Source organism: Danio rerio, chromosome 21 (genome assembly GCF_049306965.1).
Source record: "Danio rerio strain Tuebingen ecotype United States chromosome 21, GRCz12tu, whole genome shotgun sequence".
Lineage (NCBI taxonomy): Eukaryota > Metazoa > Chordata > Actinopteri > Cypriniformes > Danionidae > Danio > Danio rerio.
Window position 1 is genome coordinate 19649622 of NC_133196.1, and position 16975 is coordinate 19666596.

Here is a 16975-nt window from a genome sequence, read left to right on the forward strand (position 1 = left end):
ATCTAGGCACTAGCATCTATGAGAACTGTTTTTTATATAGCCTGCAGGAAAACGTGAGTGGGGTAACTAGAAGAATAAAGTACAGGGATAACATGCAATCACCAGTAAACGCAGAGAGTAGATGTTTATTATAATGTAATCTGAAGACTGATCTGTAGATGTCCAATCTGTGAGTCAAACTCAAACTAAAAGGACTGATTAGGATAAAAACATTAAATTATAATACATAACCCTGTCACAATATCACATTTTTGTTGTTCGATATAATGCACTAAAAGTTATTGCGACAAGGATATCAGTGTCATTGTTTGTGCCGCTCATTATATAATGCCAGAATGACTATAATACAAGTACACTTTCAATAAACACATAATATTTTATTCTTAAGAATATTTCATAGGATTAGGCAATTTGTCCTGGAATCAAAATCTCTTTTAATTGAACTTTTTAACTCAATTAAGATTTATAAATTTTTTATTTTATTGATTTATTTAATTTTTTGCCCTCATTGGTAACTAAGAGGTTATGTACAGTAAATATGCTGAGAGATTTTTGAATGAAAGGTGCATTACTTGACTTGATAATAATTGAAGGAAACTCATCCATTATCTGGATTTATCGACTATTTATTGAACTATTGACTATCAACGTGGAACAACTGAAACAAAAACAGTTAAAAACCAAATTAAAAACCAAAACAAAGAGTAATTTCTTCTTGTAAAAAAAGAGAAAATAAATAACTTGCACTTTTGGAAACAAAAATTATTTTCAATGTTTTTTATATTAGAAGTAGAAAATGAGCAGTATCTCTTCTAAATAAAATATCCTGTAAATAATATTTTAAACAGTGCATTGTTGCATCTTCAGTAAACAAATATTTTTATGTAAATAATCATTTTAATGTAATTTTAATGGAAAATATGTTGTCTCAAGGCATCTCTGGTGCAGCTTCCAATCATTGTCAACATAGTGCAAAGCAAGGCTCAAGAATGGGTCCATCCTCCTACTTGACCAGAGATCAGATGTGACTGCACAGTGGCCGCAGAAACGTAAATCAGCACTGGCTGCTCACGAGCCCGCCCACACTCATCAATTATACAAAGCCGACCAAACAGAGCTTGCGCTACGGACCGTTGCAATGTACAGTTACATTATTTGAGAGGTACGTGTTAGTGGCAAGAGGTATGTAGATCGCATGAAGGTTGCATACAATACGCATGCACTTTAAACAGAAATATAAATCAGCCTTAAAACAGGCTTAAGTTAAAAGAGCAGTCACGTGAAACTACATGCAGTAGGGAAAGTAATAAAAAAAAAAACGACCTGAATTTTTTTTTATTTATTACACGTGTTGAATGTCAATTTTGATTACTTTGATTAATCGCCCAGCCCTAATATTTTATATAATTATAGTCATTTTAACTATTTAATAATTAGTCATTGTAATCAGAATGTGAAAATGTACATATAATAAACAAATAAATAATAATAATACATGTTAACATAAAAGTGCAAGGTAACAATAACTAAAAGTAACAAAAAGTATTAAAAAAAAAAAAGAAATAAACAAAGTTTAACAATATCATTTTAGATCAGGGGTGTCTAGACTTGGTCCTGTAGGGCCGATGTCCTGAAGATTTTAGCTTCAACTTGCCTCAACACACCTACATGGATGTTTCAAGAAACCCTAATAAGAGCTTGATTAGGAATCCCAGGTGTTTGACTGGAGTTAACTAAACTTTGCAGGACACCGGCCCTCTAGGACTGAGTTTGGAAACCCCTGTTTTAGACTGTCACACAGGTGCCTGAATAGGCCATTTCCTCTACCGGATTTATTTTCAGTTGTTAGGCACCTACATGAAAATATACTAAAGTAATTTATAGCACATACTTTTGTAGTAAATGTTTTTAACCATACTGACACAATCACCTCCAATAAAGATTGGATGAGGTAACAGATGTTGTACAATCAGCTGGAATGTTGGTGACGTCTGCTTTTTTCATGGACGATACATATTGCATCACCAAAAATGATTGAGGTCATGTGTTCATGTGAGATATGATGATTGATTACTGCGACAGGCCTAATACATAAATAACCCAACTGTCTCTCTCTGACGAAGAAAATGTTTACTTCCAACAGTCTTTTCCCTGTGACAGCAGCTGGCCCTGCACACAAACCCAGGAACATTTGCCTACTGCCACACACCAGACTGACAAGGAGGATGAAAATCATCCTGGATTTCCATATTTATAATCAAACAGATGGTGACACGCAACAAAGTTTTTTTTTTGTTCCTGATCCAAAAAGGCTCCATTCAAGTTTTGTGAGGCAAAGAAAACCCCCACTGTTACAATCACATGTGAGATAATTAGAAACTAAGGAACATAATAAAGATTCATGCAAGATTATGTCGATTAATTATTAATTATAAAATAGCTGAAAGTGAGAAAAGTGTTAATTAAAACATTCAATTCATTGTAATTCACACTTTAGGTCACTTTAGTTTCATTTTTAATTGCTGACTGAATGAATCAAATGATGTTCAAGTCAGGCTTTAGGCTAGGCATGGGACGATAATCGTTTTCAAGGTATACCTATTACATTTCAATGTTTGAAAAAGTCAAGTCAGTTTAAAATTGTCCAAATTTTCTTCAATAAGATATATGTATGATTTTAATTTATTTATTCATTTTTGTTGTTGTTTAAGACAATAGTATATCCAGCAGAAAAGATGCCATTTTAAGAAATCTGTGTTTTTGAAACTAATGAAGACAGCAGAATCATTTGAATTACTTTGCCTGACATTTTTACTGCTTTAAAATGCTTTTCCTTAAAATAAAATATAATGTGTTTAAAGGGGAAAACAGTTTGTTTTTACCCAGACATTTTTAAAAATATATGCATGTTAGAGCAGTAATCACAATACCGCGAAACCATGCTTAAACCAAGGTTATCATATCGTCAGAATCTTATACTGGCCCATGTCTGCTTTCAGCACACCAAAAATGAAAACCGTTGCTGCTTGCAACACCTTAAAAGGTTTGTCATCAATTTTTTTGATGACCATAACATTTTATTGTGGTGCTGCTTAGTTGGTCAAACATAATTTTAAAGACTGGCACACATCAACCTCACAGTCTGCCTTTGGACATAACAGGACGTTAGGAGGAACACCAGTTTTTTTGTTTGTTTTTTTTTTGTGTTCCACATGTCACCTCTTGTCAGGCTCACATGGGAGGTAATTTGCCTAATTTGGCATGTAGAATTGGCACTGGTCATCAGTGGAAGAGAGCACTCTGATTTGCTTTGCTGCTATGAGTGCAAAACAAAAACTGAAGTGACAAAACTAAGCAAACAACACAAATCAAGAGAGAACACAAATAACAAGGCTGTAATTGCATTGCATATCTTAAATATTTGCAAACTATATTTTATCAAATCATCAGATATACTTTCATGAGTGAATCCCTCTGTGGTGAGCAAAGAATACTGTGAGAATGGTAAGTAAACACTGCTTTGTTTATGGTTTATTTGTGTGGAGCACTAGTTCCAGTTTTCCTTTGAGAAATGACAGTACAGGAAAGGTACATCCTCACATGTAGGCACAAAATGCACGCATTCATTTCAGTTGGCTGTTGTGCGTTTGGTGTGTTCATGGATAGCTTTTTGGTTCAGATGATACCAGCTGACGCAAAACAACAAGATTCTTTGATGTCACCTTGGTGTGACCCAGATAGATAGAATCATAAGATAGAATCATAACACGATGGCTATATTTATGTTACTGGTTCCTGACTGTTCTGAAATTAGTCTAATCATTTCACTTATGTAATGGAATGGCACCCTGCCCCTCATACAATACCTATTTTAAATTCTATTATCATAAAAAAAAATCAACATTTCAATATCAAGAGAAATAACGGACAATAAGGCACAATCAAAATATCTGAGGCCAAGTTTGAGCTATAATAAAGTTCATTAGGAATTAAAGAAATAAATGAAGTACAAAAAGACACATGGGATTGCTCTACTGATTTATCTTTTCTGACTTATTAAAAATCATTGCACAGTATCCAACATTATGTGGAATAATAATAACCCATCATCAGTAAATAATTTTCAACATGTCCATAGCAAACCTGCTAAAATGCGCACAGGGCTGTAAATAATTACTTACCAAAATCAAAACCATTTAACTGTTGTAAATCATCCCCCTCTCTCTGTTGTAGTCACGTGCCGTCGATAGAACCCTCCATCATGTACTTGTTAACAAAAACGCTTTAATAAACGCAGCTTGTACTCCAGTGTTTCATTACTCTCAAATGGATTACAGCTAAATCATAAGAAAGGAAGTGTTTTAGGCAACAACATGTTTACGAATTGATCCCATATAATTATTTATTTTTCTTATTTTCTGTTGAGCTGAAATAATAGATTTTAAAAATGCACCGAACAGATTTAGTTTAACCGCAAAAAGCAGAGCTTTATAAAATAGTGAATGATGTAAAGTCAGCTGGCTCAAAAATGAGGTGAAAATGGTATACCAATCATTACACTTTTCCTAAGGCTAACATTAAATGTCAGGGCTCACAATATTTCTAAATTCCTGTAGCCCTTCAGGCAGGCACTGTTTTTGGTTAAATTCAATTAATGTTTATTTATATAACGTTTTTACAATGCAGGTTGTGTCAAAGCAGCTTAACATAGTTCTAGTAAGAGTTGAAGGTCAGTTTAATTTAATTCAGTGTGGTTTAAATTTCACTGCTGAAAGTTCAAACACTGTAGAGCGAATCCAGCAAAGCGCAGCTCCACAAGTCCCAATCCAAGCAAGCCAGTGGTGACAGTGCCGAGAAGGGGGAGAACTTTACCAAAAAAACTTTACTAATTGACAAGGTGAAGGGACAAAAAAAAACCTAGAGAGAGAGACTAGGCTCTGTTGGCCACGACCGTTATTCCGGCCAAAATTCCTGTGTGGAGCTGCAGTCTAAGCACTAGAGTCACACTGTTCAAATAGTAGCTCAAACAGAAAATACATTATTTACTAAATAAAAAAAGATATAATGGCATTTGTTTTAGACTATAAAGAAATTGTATTATTTAACTTTTGAAAGTTTTTATTTAATTATTATTTTAAATAAACAAAAAATGTTGTTGCATGAACATTGTTTTAGGTATTTCTTAGGTTATTTTGGGTTATTTCTTATATAACTAACTTACTTCACTTAAACTGGAAAATTGTGTCATTATTTTCTGATCCTTCACTCATTTCAGACCAGTTTGTTTTGTTCTCTTCTAAACATAAAACGTTTTCTTTCAATTATTTTTATCCGTGTTTAACAGAAAGAATAAAACTCAAACAGGTTTGACACAAGCAAAGGGAGTAAATAGTGGGTTCATTTTCATTTTTGGGTAACTGCCCCTTTAAATATCCCTTTAACTATTCCCTGACTGCCAATTGGTTACCGATCCTGTTGAATAACTGCAAAAAGTAGACAGATGATGTTAACTTATCTTTATTAACTTATAACGTGTTTTCTATCTTTCTTAAGCACTCTTCTGCACGCACTGAAGCACAAGCTTTTCATGGAGATTCGCACACTCGCATAGTTTAAAAATGAACAATTTTTCATTACAGTCCGAATTATTAAATAACATATCTTGATCCTAATATTGAATAATTGCTCAAAGACATATATTTTGAACTTTGCATGGCTTAAACAGGCTTAACATAATGTGAAATGGCTCGTTTACGAACCCAAAGACATGTCCTATTAAATTGTGCAGTTCTGTACACTTCTGAGGTATAAGAAAATAATGTGTAATAAATAATTTATTTTAATTTAATGTTCATTAATTTTTTCATGTCCCTGAATAAAGGAAATATTTATGTAGTTTGTTGAAGTCATTATTTGGAGCTGCCATCATGTAAGGTAACAGAATGAATATGTTCTGTTTATGCTGCTGCTATAGACACGTTAACATGATTTAAACGTGAAACATGATTCGTCAGGGTGGCAAAGAGGGTAGCACAATGCCCCCACAGCAAGAAGGTGGCTGGTTCGAGCCTAGCCTGGGTTAGCCCGTGTTTGTGTGGGTTTCTTCCGGGTGCTCCAGTTTCCCCCACAGTCCAAACACCTTCACTTTAGGTAAATTATGTGAATAGGTGTGTATGGATGTTTCCCAGTGATTGGTTGCGGCTGGAAGAGCATCCACTGCGTAAAACATATGCTGGATAAGTTGGCGGTTCATTCTGCTGTGGACTAAGGGACAAAGGCAATAATAAATTAATGGATGAATGAATGAATGAATGAATGAATATTACATTTAAAACTTAACTCTCGCTATACCTGTATGTGAATCTAATGTCAGTGCAATCTCAGAGTAAATGAGTAAGTGTTAGTGTGCTTCAGTGCACCGCATTTCAGTACAGAACAAGCGATTAAACTGACAGAAACACTATGCTACATTATTTGGGAGATAGTTGATAGTAATGTGGCTTTTCCCCTTTATTATCAATAAGTTGATTTAGGTAGCTTTTGGTAGCCCGAATAAAACAACAACAGCCCCGGGGCGTCGGGCTACCAGATTTTGCAAGCCCTGAATGTAACTAAACACATGACCAGTGTTTGAGCATCACTTGAATGTCTATTTGTAGCTGTGACTGTTAAGGTGGTGGTGCCTTGTAATTCTCTGTGCAGAAAATACCCTGTCCTAGTGTCCAGCCTCGTTTTTGAGCTCGGTTTATCAACAGAACTGCAATTAATCCAGAGTCTCCTCACAGGGAAGCACCAAGGGGAAGGGTGGAAACGATACACAACTTCCTGTTTGCATGATTAACGAGCATGTCAGCTGGGGATAAGATCAATACACAGCAGCCTTTTACAGGACTCTCTAATGTTGCTATTTCTACCTCTGCACAGCCCCTCCTCCTGTTCCAAAGCCATTTATGAGATATGATCAATTCTGGTCAGTAATGGGATATTGGTTAGCTTTGTGTTGGTGGGAAAAATAATCTGAACACCCTAAAATGTTACTAAACAGGAACTGCAAACGAACAAGGTCTCTTAAGACGATCGTATCTCTGAAATTGATGGTAGAGATAGTATTAAAAAATATATTAAGCTTATCATTGTACCCAATGAGGGACTGGCAGATGGAAGCATGTATGGAGTAGGACTGTTTGCTTCTCTTCAACACTTTGTACTGATAATCATCTCCAACCCAGTCAAAGAAGCTAGAATTAATCCGCAGCAAACAGCACAGTAGGCTGCATCACAAAAACTAGCACACGAGAGAAACGTGGGAGTGTGAAAGAGACAGTCTTTTGAGGATTGACAGCTACTCTTTCTATGCCCTAAACATCCCGCGGCAGGATTCAAGAGTGCTTAGGAATTTGAGACTTCCACCAGAAGATGAGGCAATGAGAAAAGACAGGTTGAATGTTGGCTAGAAGTTTATACAGAAGATGATGGTGTATGAAGATGTTGCCTGTCAAAAAAAAAAAAGCAGCCATCTGTTGGTTGTGTCTTACTGCCCCTTCTACGCCTCCGGGTGCTGTGTGCCTATGCCCGGCTCAGTGCGCTCTGAAAGTCAGGGCTGATTCCCCGGCTCATCTGTGTTAATATTCCACAACAAACTGCTCACAGATGGGGTCTCATTTACGAACATAAGCTCCCTGTGTGGGTTCCTCTTTACTTCATATCTCGTCATATGTGATGGAGTTGTCGTCCCAAAGCCCTGCAGGGACTCCATCTCCTCCTGGCTGCATGGAGTCTAAAGGCCACCAAACGATCGAGTCATTAAAATGAAAAATAATTGTTTGCTGCAAGAGAGAAAGAGAGTTTGAAGCATTATGCAACTGCTCAATCTCTCAATTATCATTTCCCTTCCCATGGCACCACTTTCGTAGCTATTAAGAGTCACTCTTCAGATAATCTCATGCTTATGTATAGCGTTGTTATGGATTTTTATTATGGCAATATTGCACCCATCCAAAGCAAATAAAATAAATAAATAAATAATGTGTAGACGTCCTGCTGATTGCATGCCACGCTCTCAGAATTTCTCCAGCAGTGCGCTTGGATATGAATTCCTTTGAAAGGTTTCATATATCATGTGGCTTTCAACATGATCCTCCCTCTAAACAATAGCAATTTGGCCAAGCAGAGCTACCGTGAATTGCAATGATATTCTCTCATGAGCTCAGGCAACATGAGATCAATCTATCAAATATACGGACGAAGCGTGGGCTCCTAAACATGTCTGGTCATGGTGTGAGGTCTTGTTTAATCCTTTACTCGCTGCTTTCTCTGTTCCTTAATAAAGGGTCTCCCTGTAGAAGGAACCGGAACCAGTGAGTAAACTGTTCCAGGCATTTCAACAGACCACAAAAGAACACACAAACATGAGAGATCAAGCCCTGGCATCCATAAAAAAGCACCGTGTTTGTATAACCTCCTGTCTTTTGTCTGCAAATAAAGCAGATTCGAGTATACTGTAATTTCATTGAGTAGTCTCCGATTTCCGACCATTTTACAATCCCATTCACTTTCTCTGGTCACAGCTGCACAATCCAGGAAGTGTCCCTAACAAGCTCTATTGATGAAATTACCTGCACCAGCTGTCAGGGGTCAAAGGTCAGAGAAAGGCCACGCTTATAGATTAAATTAACCTAGTGGGTGAAAAAAGGCGGATCTCACATCACACCCACTTCTCTGCTACAGAAAAACTGGTACCGAAACTGCATATAGAAGCTCCACTTCCGGAACCAGTGCTCTGATTAGTTTAATGCAGTTTTGCGAACTGAATAAATCCCTCTAAATTAAGCCTGACAAGCTGATAATCTTATCTGCATTCATTTAAGATCCAAAAGCCATGCCGCCTGCCTCCAAACACTTTAAATGCTCACCCTGTCATTGTTCCACATCGTCATTCAACTGTGAGTTTAGTCATCAAAGCCCATATTCTCTATGCTAGGGTTGTCACGATACTGGAATTTGATACCAATCTGTATTGAAATAAAAAAAAAAAAAAAGTCCATTTCCCACAAACATTTGAGCACTTCTGACTACGTTCTTAAACCACGCTGATTTGGTATCTTGTTTACATGCTCAACAGAGTGTAACCACAGATACAGGGAAACTGGAGCCTTTTAAAGCTGTGATTCATCAGCAGATCGCTCGTATGTCAGCTTATAGGCAAACCAGCTGATCGATGTGACTTTAAAATGCTCCAGTGTCCCTGTGGTTACACGGAGTAAACAGCAGAGCGCTTTGTGAAATGATGATCTTCCCGGTCAATAACATCATCTTCCCGGTCATTTCTGTTGAGCATGTGAACACTTTGGCAAATCAGCACTGTTTAACAACATGCTCCACAGCGATTAAATGTTTGCGGGAAAAGGGGCATTTTTAAAACTTCAGTGCCAATTGGTATCGAATTGGAAAATTTCCAAGAAAACACTATCTACAACGGCAGCATGGCTGCACACGGACGTCGAGATGCACAATTTAGTAAATTCATTATTATGAATTTTTACAACAAGCATATGTTTTAATATATCCATAACAGCGTTCGTGTTACCACCAAGGTTTTGAAAAAAAAAAATGCTAAAATAAAAGCCGCTAAATTTCACTATCTATAATCCATAATAAAAACTCCTGTATAGCAGTCCCACAACATTCTGACACTCGAATCCCACGTCAGAAAAGTCTAATAATGAACTTTTTACAGTGTCTGCTATAATGTTAATGTTATTTTGTGCGTTTACATAGATAAATATGGCCAAGGTGTAAATGCGCAGTATAGTTACAATCTTATTGCCACATTATATTGTTATGATAACATGATATAAGATAAATAACAAAAAAATAACACAACTGGAAAAACCACAGCAGTTGTGGCCATCAATCTCATATAAAGCAAGAGATCGCAATTACATATATCAATTGCATGCAAATACAGTCTTAGAATCAAGAAACAGTTTGTGCTTTTAGGCCTTTGAATGTTACCTTCAGTGAAGTCATAAACACCATATTGCTTTTCGGTTCCTCTTTACTGATTGGATGTTGTGAGCAGGTTATTTTTTTCTGTAACCTGGTAAAAACCAGTACAGCGAAAGAGACGGCAACATGATGGCAACATCTAATTATGAGGCTAAAAGTAAACTTCTGTTTCCAACATCTTGGAAACATACATTTACGTGGGTTCAACATGATGAAATAAATAAAGTTATCTTCTGAACAGTTTGCCGTCAGTTTGCCAAGTCAGTCACCTTTTTTTGCAAAAAAAAAATACCTGCACATTTTCCATACAGCTATATTTTACTGCCAAATATTTTAACATTTTTTAAAAATTTAAATTCTAGATTCATAGGCGTTTTTTGACTTATTATTTAAAATATGTAACTAAGAAATGGCTATTAATTTCTTCTTTTATTGCTGGGGCCAGTGAAAATTTTGGCAGGGCAAGTAAAAATCTGAACCACTGATCCAATCGGGCCAGTAGAAAAAATCCTTAGCGTTGAACCATGCGTGTGCAGGTGCCGTATTGGTGTCCCATAGAGGTAAATTTTGAAGCCCTTTCCCTTCACACTCTGTTTCAAGGGCCAAGGTAGAGGGGAAGGGGTAGAATTGGGTACAAAAACTAAATTTGGATTGGGCCTTGATCTTCATTTGGCTCTTTTAGCCGTTTAAATAACATAACTTAAATCTTCACTTAAAAAAAACAGGATCCAGCACAAAGAGACTGCCGACAGATGCCAGAGGCCAGGAAATGTGGTCAATGTCTGAAAACAAAAGTAACTTGTATGAGATTGTGGCTGAAGCAGCGAGCAAAAGGGAGAGAGAAAGTGGGGAGGGGGGTTAGGAGTAATAAATCAGAACAAAATCTCAAAGATGAAACTCATTATCCTGGCTGCAGAAATACAAGAGTTATGAGAATGAACGCATCTAAAAACAGAGCTAAAATGAATTGGCTGTTAGAGGCAAATGGGGAGTACAATAAAATGCATAAAAGCGCTATAGTGAGCAATGACTCGTCTCTTTTTTCTGTCTTCCTGGTGTACGTGCTGAAAGACAGGCTGTATTTTCTGAGAGGAAACAACAGACATCGCAAACTCCCTAAAGCCCTGAAGAGAGACGGGGGAGACCTCACTTTTCAGTCCCAAGATGGACCCGCGGCCAAGCCTAAGGGGATAGAAACTAGACACACAGGTACTGCATGCAAAAACAAACATTCTCAATACTGGCACCTGATTCATCTCTAAGGTATTAGATCCTACCAACCACCAAAGGTAAATAAAAATGTGAAAAAAAAATTGAAGAACAATGCAGACTTCAAAAATCCAAACCCGCTGAGCTACATCTGTCAGACAGAGCCAGAGGAAATGACCTGCCCCTTCCTCCTGGGACTTTAGATCCACATCAATGTATTGTGTTCATCTGAAAGGCAGAACTATTTAACTAAACAGCATTAATACCAAATAATTCTGACTAAATATTGAAAAACATATCAGCACATAACAAACACCTACAGTATGAAGCGATAGTTTATCCAAAACATTATAATTATTTATTTCATGTCCTTCAAAACAAGAAAACAGAAAACAATTTTCAGAATAATCATTTTTACAGAGCTCTTTCCATACAGTAAGTCTACAGTTAAGTTCACTTGGGGAATAGGGGTATGCTGTGTTTATTGTCTAACAGCATCATAACAGTTTTAACAACGTGCAAGGTGATTTTATCAAGTATACAAACACATCTGGAGTCTAAAAGCAGTAGCCAGTTGATGAATCTTGATAGAATTATAGTGACATACTGTAATTTATGATCATTTTCATGTGACAAAATGTATTCAAACTGGTGTGTGGTGAGCACACTGGCGCATCATCCAAGTGGATTCTGCACACTGGTGGTAGTGTGGAGAGACCCCCCTCATGATTGTGAAGCGCTTTGGGTGTATGGCCATACACAATAAATGCGCTATATAAATACACATTACCTTACAATACAAACTATAACACGTATTTTAAATGCAAGTTTGTTTGGTTGAGAATTTTTATTCTCATATATCATATCTCTCAATGTATGTTCAAGTGTCGAGAGTCCATATTGTTGAACTGAATTTTAGTAATCAAAACGCCTGTCCTCTTAACTGAAATAATGAAATGTCTACAGTTTAACATTAATAACTACATTTACATAATTTTACAAATCATGCAACTGAATTTTTAGTTTTATTATTTTTTTTTATTTATCAAATTTTATTTTATTCCTGTTGAAAATTAAAACACAACAAAACACATTTTTAACAACTGACTTCAGTGCTTTGAAAAGTACATTCCACACCTAATAGTGAAGTTTGTTCAAGTGAAACCATTTATTTTGACAGCTTACAAAGATGTTTAAGATTTTAGGTGTACAAGATATGATGATAGTTATTCTAAGATAAAATGATTTAATACTCATTAGGTGAGTTGGCAGATGCTGAAAACACCATAAAATAATCGGTCATTTTAAGCCAATCACTTTGAACGAATGAAGCCTCATTTTAAAGGAAGAATGAGAGATTTTGGGTGATCTCTGTCTACGTAAGTGACAGCGGATATTGGAGACCAGGTGGGCATGTCGAGTGATGCGACAAAGTTGAGAATCCTTTAACTTTATGCCAATGAAGAGCAGCTTTCTTGAGCAACAGCCAATAGGAACACTAGTAGAGCTCACGTGATCCTCTCTCAGCTCACTCATAGGCCAGTTGTATTCGTGCTTTATATACCCCTGTGTTTGAAGCAGGTCACCACCCAGAGCGACAGGCAGCTAAGTTGCTGCTAGTCTGAATTAAAATAGAGAGATATAATTTTTGACAATATCGCATATCCCTTTCCAATATTAAAAATATCATAAATCATGAACCTATCCAGACTATACACAGTTTAAGTTATTTCTTAAATCTCCTTAAATCTTAAATGTCCTCTGATAAAGCTGACATCTAATCTTAAGATTGCTTATCCCACTGAGAAAAGAGCAAATTTTTTATAGTTTCAACAAATAAAACATTTATGAGTATGTGATGCAAGCAAATATCTGATAGAAAATAAAGAGCGTTTCTCTGCTGACACCAACTGTACTGCCACATGGCTTGGACTTATAATTGCAACATTATTTGCTAAACAATGCCTAAGCAAGATTCTTTTCAGAGACACTTCTTGTCTATTAAGTAAAGCCTGAGGCTGCCCTTTAAGACTTACCAGTAAAATACAGGTTTATGAGTGACGATCACAAGAACCTTGATTACAAAAAAGGCATAGTGCACTAAAATGTGCAACACGTGAAGCATGCAGAACAGCAGAAGCTTCAGTATCGATGGACATCCACCACAAACAGCCCACATAATCACTTCATCCTTATTTAATGGAGGTAGTAAATTAACAACCACTGTGTATCAAAGCACACAGCGACCTTTGCTGGGTATAAATCACAGCTTCCATTGTGCTGCCAGATCTCCCTTTCAACCAATTTGTCACAACGTAATGCCACACAAAACCTTCCATGTTGGGGAAGTTACGGTTATGGGAGGATCAAAGGTCCCTATGACTGCCTCAGCAATAACAGCTAAAACAAAAGCCTACAAGTTCTGGGAGAAAACAGCTATATAGTCATACGAAAGCATCTGTACAGGGATAAATCACACCATGGGCACTGGAAGACTGCTATAAAACTCTTTGCTGAGCACATATCTGGTCTACATTCACTGTGAAAACAAAGATTTGCATTTGCAAAGGGATTTTAATGCTTGGACTATTTAAATCAACAGCCACGTTATCTAGGACATGCATAGGTGTTCTGTAACAGATCACCTTCTATTTTTACCATATAAATCATAGTTTTAAACTGGTTATGACTACACAATTAGCTAAGATAAAATAATTAATTTTAAAATAATTTAAATTAAAATAAAAAATTGTAGATTTAGTTTTACTCTTAGTTTAAAGGATATCTATTTGCAAGTGTGCTCCAAAACAGTGACAAAAATTACAATTAGAAAATATAAAACTGATATAAACATCCAAAGCTTGCAGTTTGCCACTTCCTCTTAAATGGTTTTATCAATTTTTTTTTTCACGTCACCTCATACTTCAGTTTCTGATCAATATTTGAACAATGATCTTTAGTATCTGACATGCCCCATCCCTTCAAGATGCTTCTCATTTGCTTTTCATTTCTATGAGTTTGAGATCTTTGTGTGAAAATGCCGAGCGTTTTTTAAAAATGCGTTTGCGTTGTGATGATTTGCAGCATGTGTGCTGCCAAACTGAAGATCTTTTCCCAATTTGCCGAAGTTTTTTGAAATTGCATGTGTTTCATAAATTGCAGCATGCTGAGCTCTCTCAATAACCGCACAAAACGATATTAGTGGTTTTTTAAAAGGGGAGAAGCTACTTAATGTCCCACCCTCTCTTCGTTTCTCAGATGAGATTATTCAAACATTGAGAAAAAAATGCACATTTTAAAGCACTTTATGGGACCTTAAACGGAAGCCAGAACTACTGAAGATTACCAACAATTACGGTCCACCTCTCTGATTGGCAGATTTTTTATCAGCCGTCAGCAGGTAAGTAATGCACACAAATTAAGAAAATTAAGATTTAGACATAAAAATAAAAATTTTTATTTTGTCGCATTCCCATAAATATGCAAAACAAAGCTGTAATTTTAAACCCACAAGGCCATGATGCTAATTTATTCCAGATTTGAAAGTCAAATAAAGGTTTAAAATGATGATTCACTTTAATCCAACTAGTTACACGCTTTCTAGAATAAGCAGCAATGCAAATCCCAATCTACACAGCACTGTTATGTAAATTACATCACAAAGGGGTTTATTTTCAGGACAAAACTCAGATCAGCATTGACAACATATGCAGAAAGGGAGTGAAACACAGTAGGACATGTGTTTAAAACCTTTCAAAACAGACAACACTTAAAATAAGCTTCATCATACCGCTCCAACACTTCACATTTACTAGTAGGAAGTGCTTTTACCACACATTCCTTCACAAAGAGAACTGGCTGAAAGTCACATTCCTGAAACCGATGAAGAACTTGCAGCTTTTCCTGGTTTATGTTTACACAGATAAGAGCCTTGGCACTCCTTTAGCATTCACCTTTTAAACCCTGCACCACCTCAGACACTTCCTTTCTTGCTTTCAAACAATCAGGCTAATTCATCCACAGTGAAAATAAATATAAATATCTACATGCTAAGAAAAGTTTAGGACACCTGTGTGTGTTGCATCCAAATAGTTACAAGACACATAATAATTCAGGAACGAGCAATTTTTAACAATATCTTAAATAAAATAAGCACATAATAAAAACACATCAGAAAGTTTAGCTCATAATCAGATTACAGAATTTAGATTAATCGATTGTGACAGATATATGAGTGATTGCTCAGCGACGCCAATAATGCTCGACAACGACCCCTGTTGATAAGAATTAGAGTGTCACCCTATGGGCACATTTCCAGCTGTCAATTCTGTCCTCAATCATTCCTGCAAATGTGACCGTCATTAAAACACAGGCATTCAAATACAGACATTAATATTGGCTTACCTGTGACATCTGAGGGCGGAAGTTGATCTGCTTTAGGTCCACGGAACCGGGAGACAGATTGTGCAGCATCTGGCACAGGAGCACCCCATCTCTGAGCGCCTGGGCCAGGTCAAAAACCACCGCTGAGGGCCAAACGACCCGGTGGTTCGGGGGCAAAACCTTACAGTCTATCAGCCAGCGCCCGCACTGCCTCCACTCCTCCATACTGACAAGAACGAAGCAAAACAGGAGGCAAGAATAAAGAAAACGAGCAGTCCAGCGCACGCAAACGAGAGAAGTGCCAAGATAAAACTGACAAGAAATGATGCCACTTCCTCTCCGCGGTCCAAAGGGCACTAAACTGCCTAAGGTCGGTTATGCGGGAATGGCTTTCCCAATTATAAACACGCTTAATAAACTTGTTAAAGTATTAAACCCACCTAGTTTGAGAACTAACCGTTCAGTTTGTCCAATATAGAGCAATTACGAAATAATCCAATTATTAAGACACATTATTACAGAAGATAAAGACAATAACGACGCTAAAATGTGATTTAGACGCGTTTTCTCCTCAGAGAATCAGCTGAGTTTCCTCTTCTTCATCATGAACTGACATGTTTGGCTCTGCAAATGCGTCCTGTCACAGCAAAAAATGTTTCTCTCTGGACAACAATAGATATTTTCCTTAACAAGAAATGCTGGGAAAGGCTGCAAAACAGCTGCTACACGCAATCTCGCGCAGTTTATCAAAGTTTTATGGTTAAATGAGGCAATAAATCCATGTTTTGTAGTCTTGAGTAGATAGCTCCTCACAGGCGCTCGAGCAGCAGGCGGGATGCGATCTTAACAGCGTCCAACTCCTAAAAGAATCCGGTCCAAACTTGTTTTTAAAACTTCTTTAGTGAAATATCACAACGCTCGGCGAAACGCGCAAACTCCGGCGTATTTAACGCGAAACCGTTGTTCGTCCCGCTTCGTTCGCGTCCATAGAGAGACAAACGCCGCGAGGGCTCCGTGCTGATCATTCGTCCGTTGAGTAGCGAGGATTTCTCGGTTGTTTCTCAGTGTGGATGGTTTGAGTGTTTTGATTTCTCCGCTCGCGTGAGTGCGGACGGGCGGGTGAGCGCGCGCGCAGCAGGAGAAAGGGCGCGCGCTGGTGAGTTTGCATCTGGGTTCCGGTCGCGCTCGTCCACGTGTGAGAAGGAGGGTCGGTCTTACTAAAACAGTCTCATTTTTTAACATTTATCAGCAGACTTTGTGGACATCGTGGTAAACACAAATGTACGTTCGGGTAGTGTGGGGAGAGTTTATGTCAAAAATGCATCCAAAGAGGGCGAGCTCGATTTTGTTTTTGTACGACTCAGAAGGGGCTTGT

General features: G+C 37.3%; 1 protein-coding gene across 10 annotated transcripts in view; it reads right to left on the minus strand.

Annotated features, from left to right (window-relative positions):
- vav2 (vav 2 guanine nucleotide exchange factor) overlaps positions 1–16713 on the minus strand; it is a 238597-nt gene extending 221884 nt beyond the window's left edge. For all 10 annotated transcript variants that reach the window (XR_012396707.1, XM_009295358.5, XM_009295357.5 and 7 more), the window contains exon 1: positions 15622–16713. Coding sequence is in view for 9 of the 10 variants with exons in the window: in XM_009295358.5 (XP_009293633.2) it covers positions 15622–15825 (204 nt within the window). In the remaining variant the exon portion in view is untranslated. The remainder of the gene's footprint in view (positions 1–15621) is intronic.
- Positions 16714–16975: the final 262 nt, after the last annotated feature.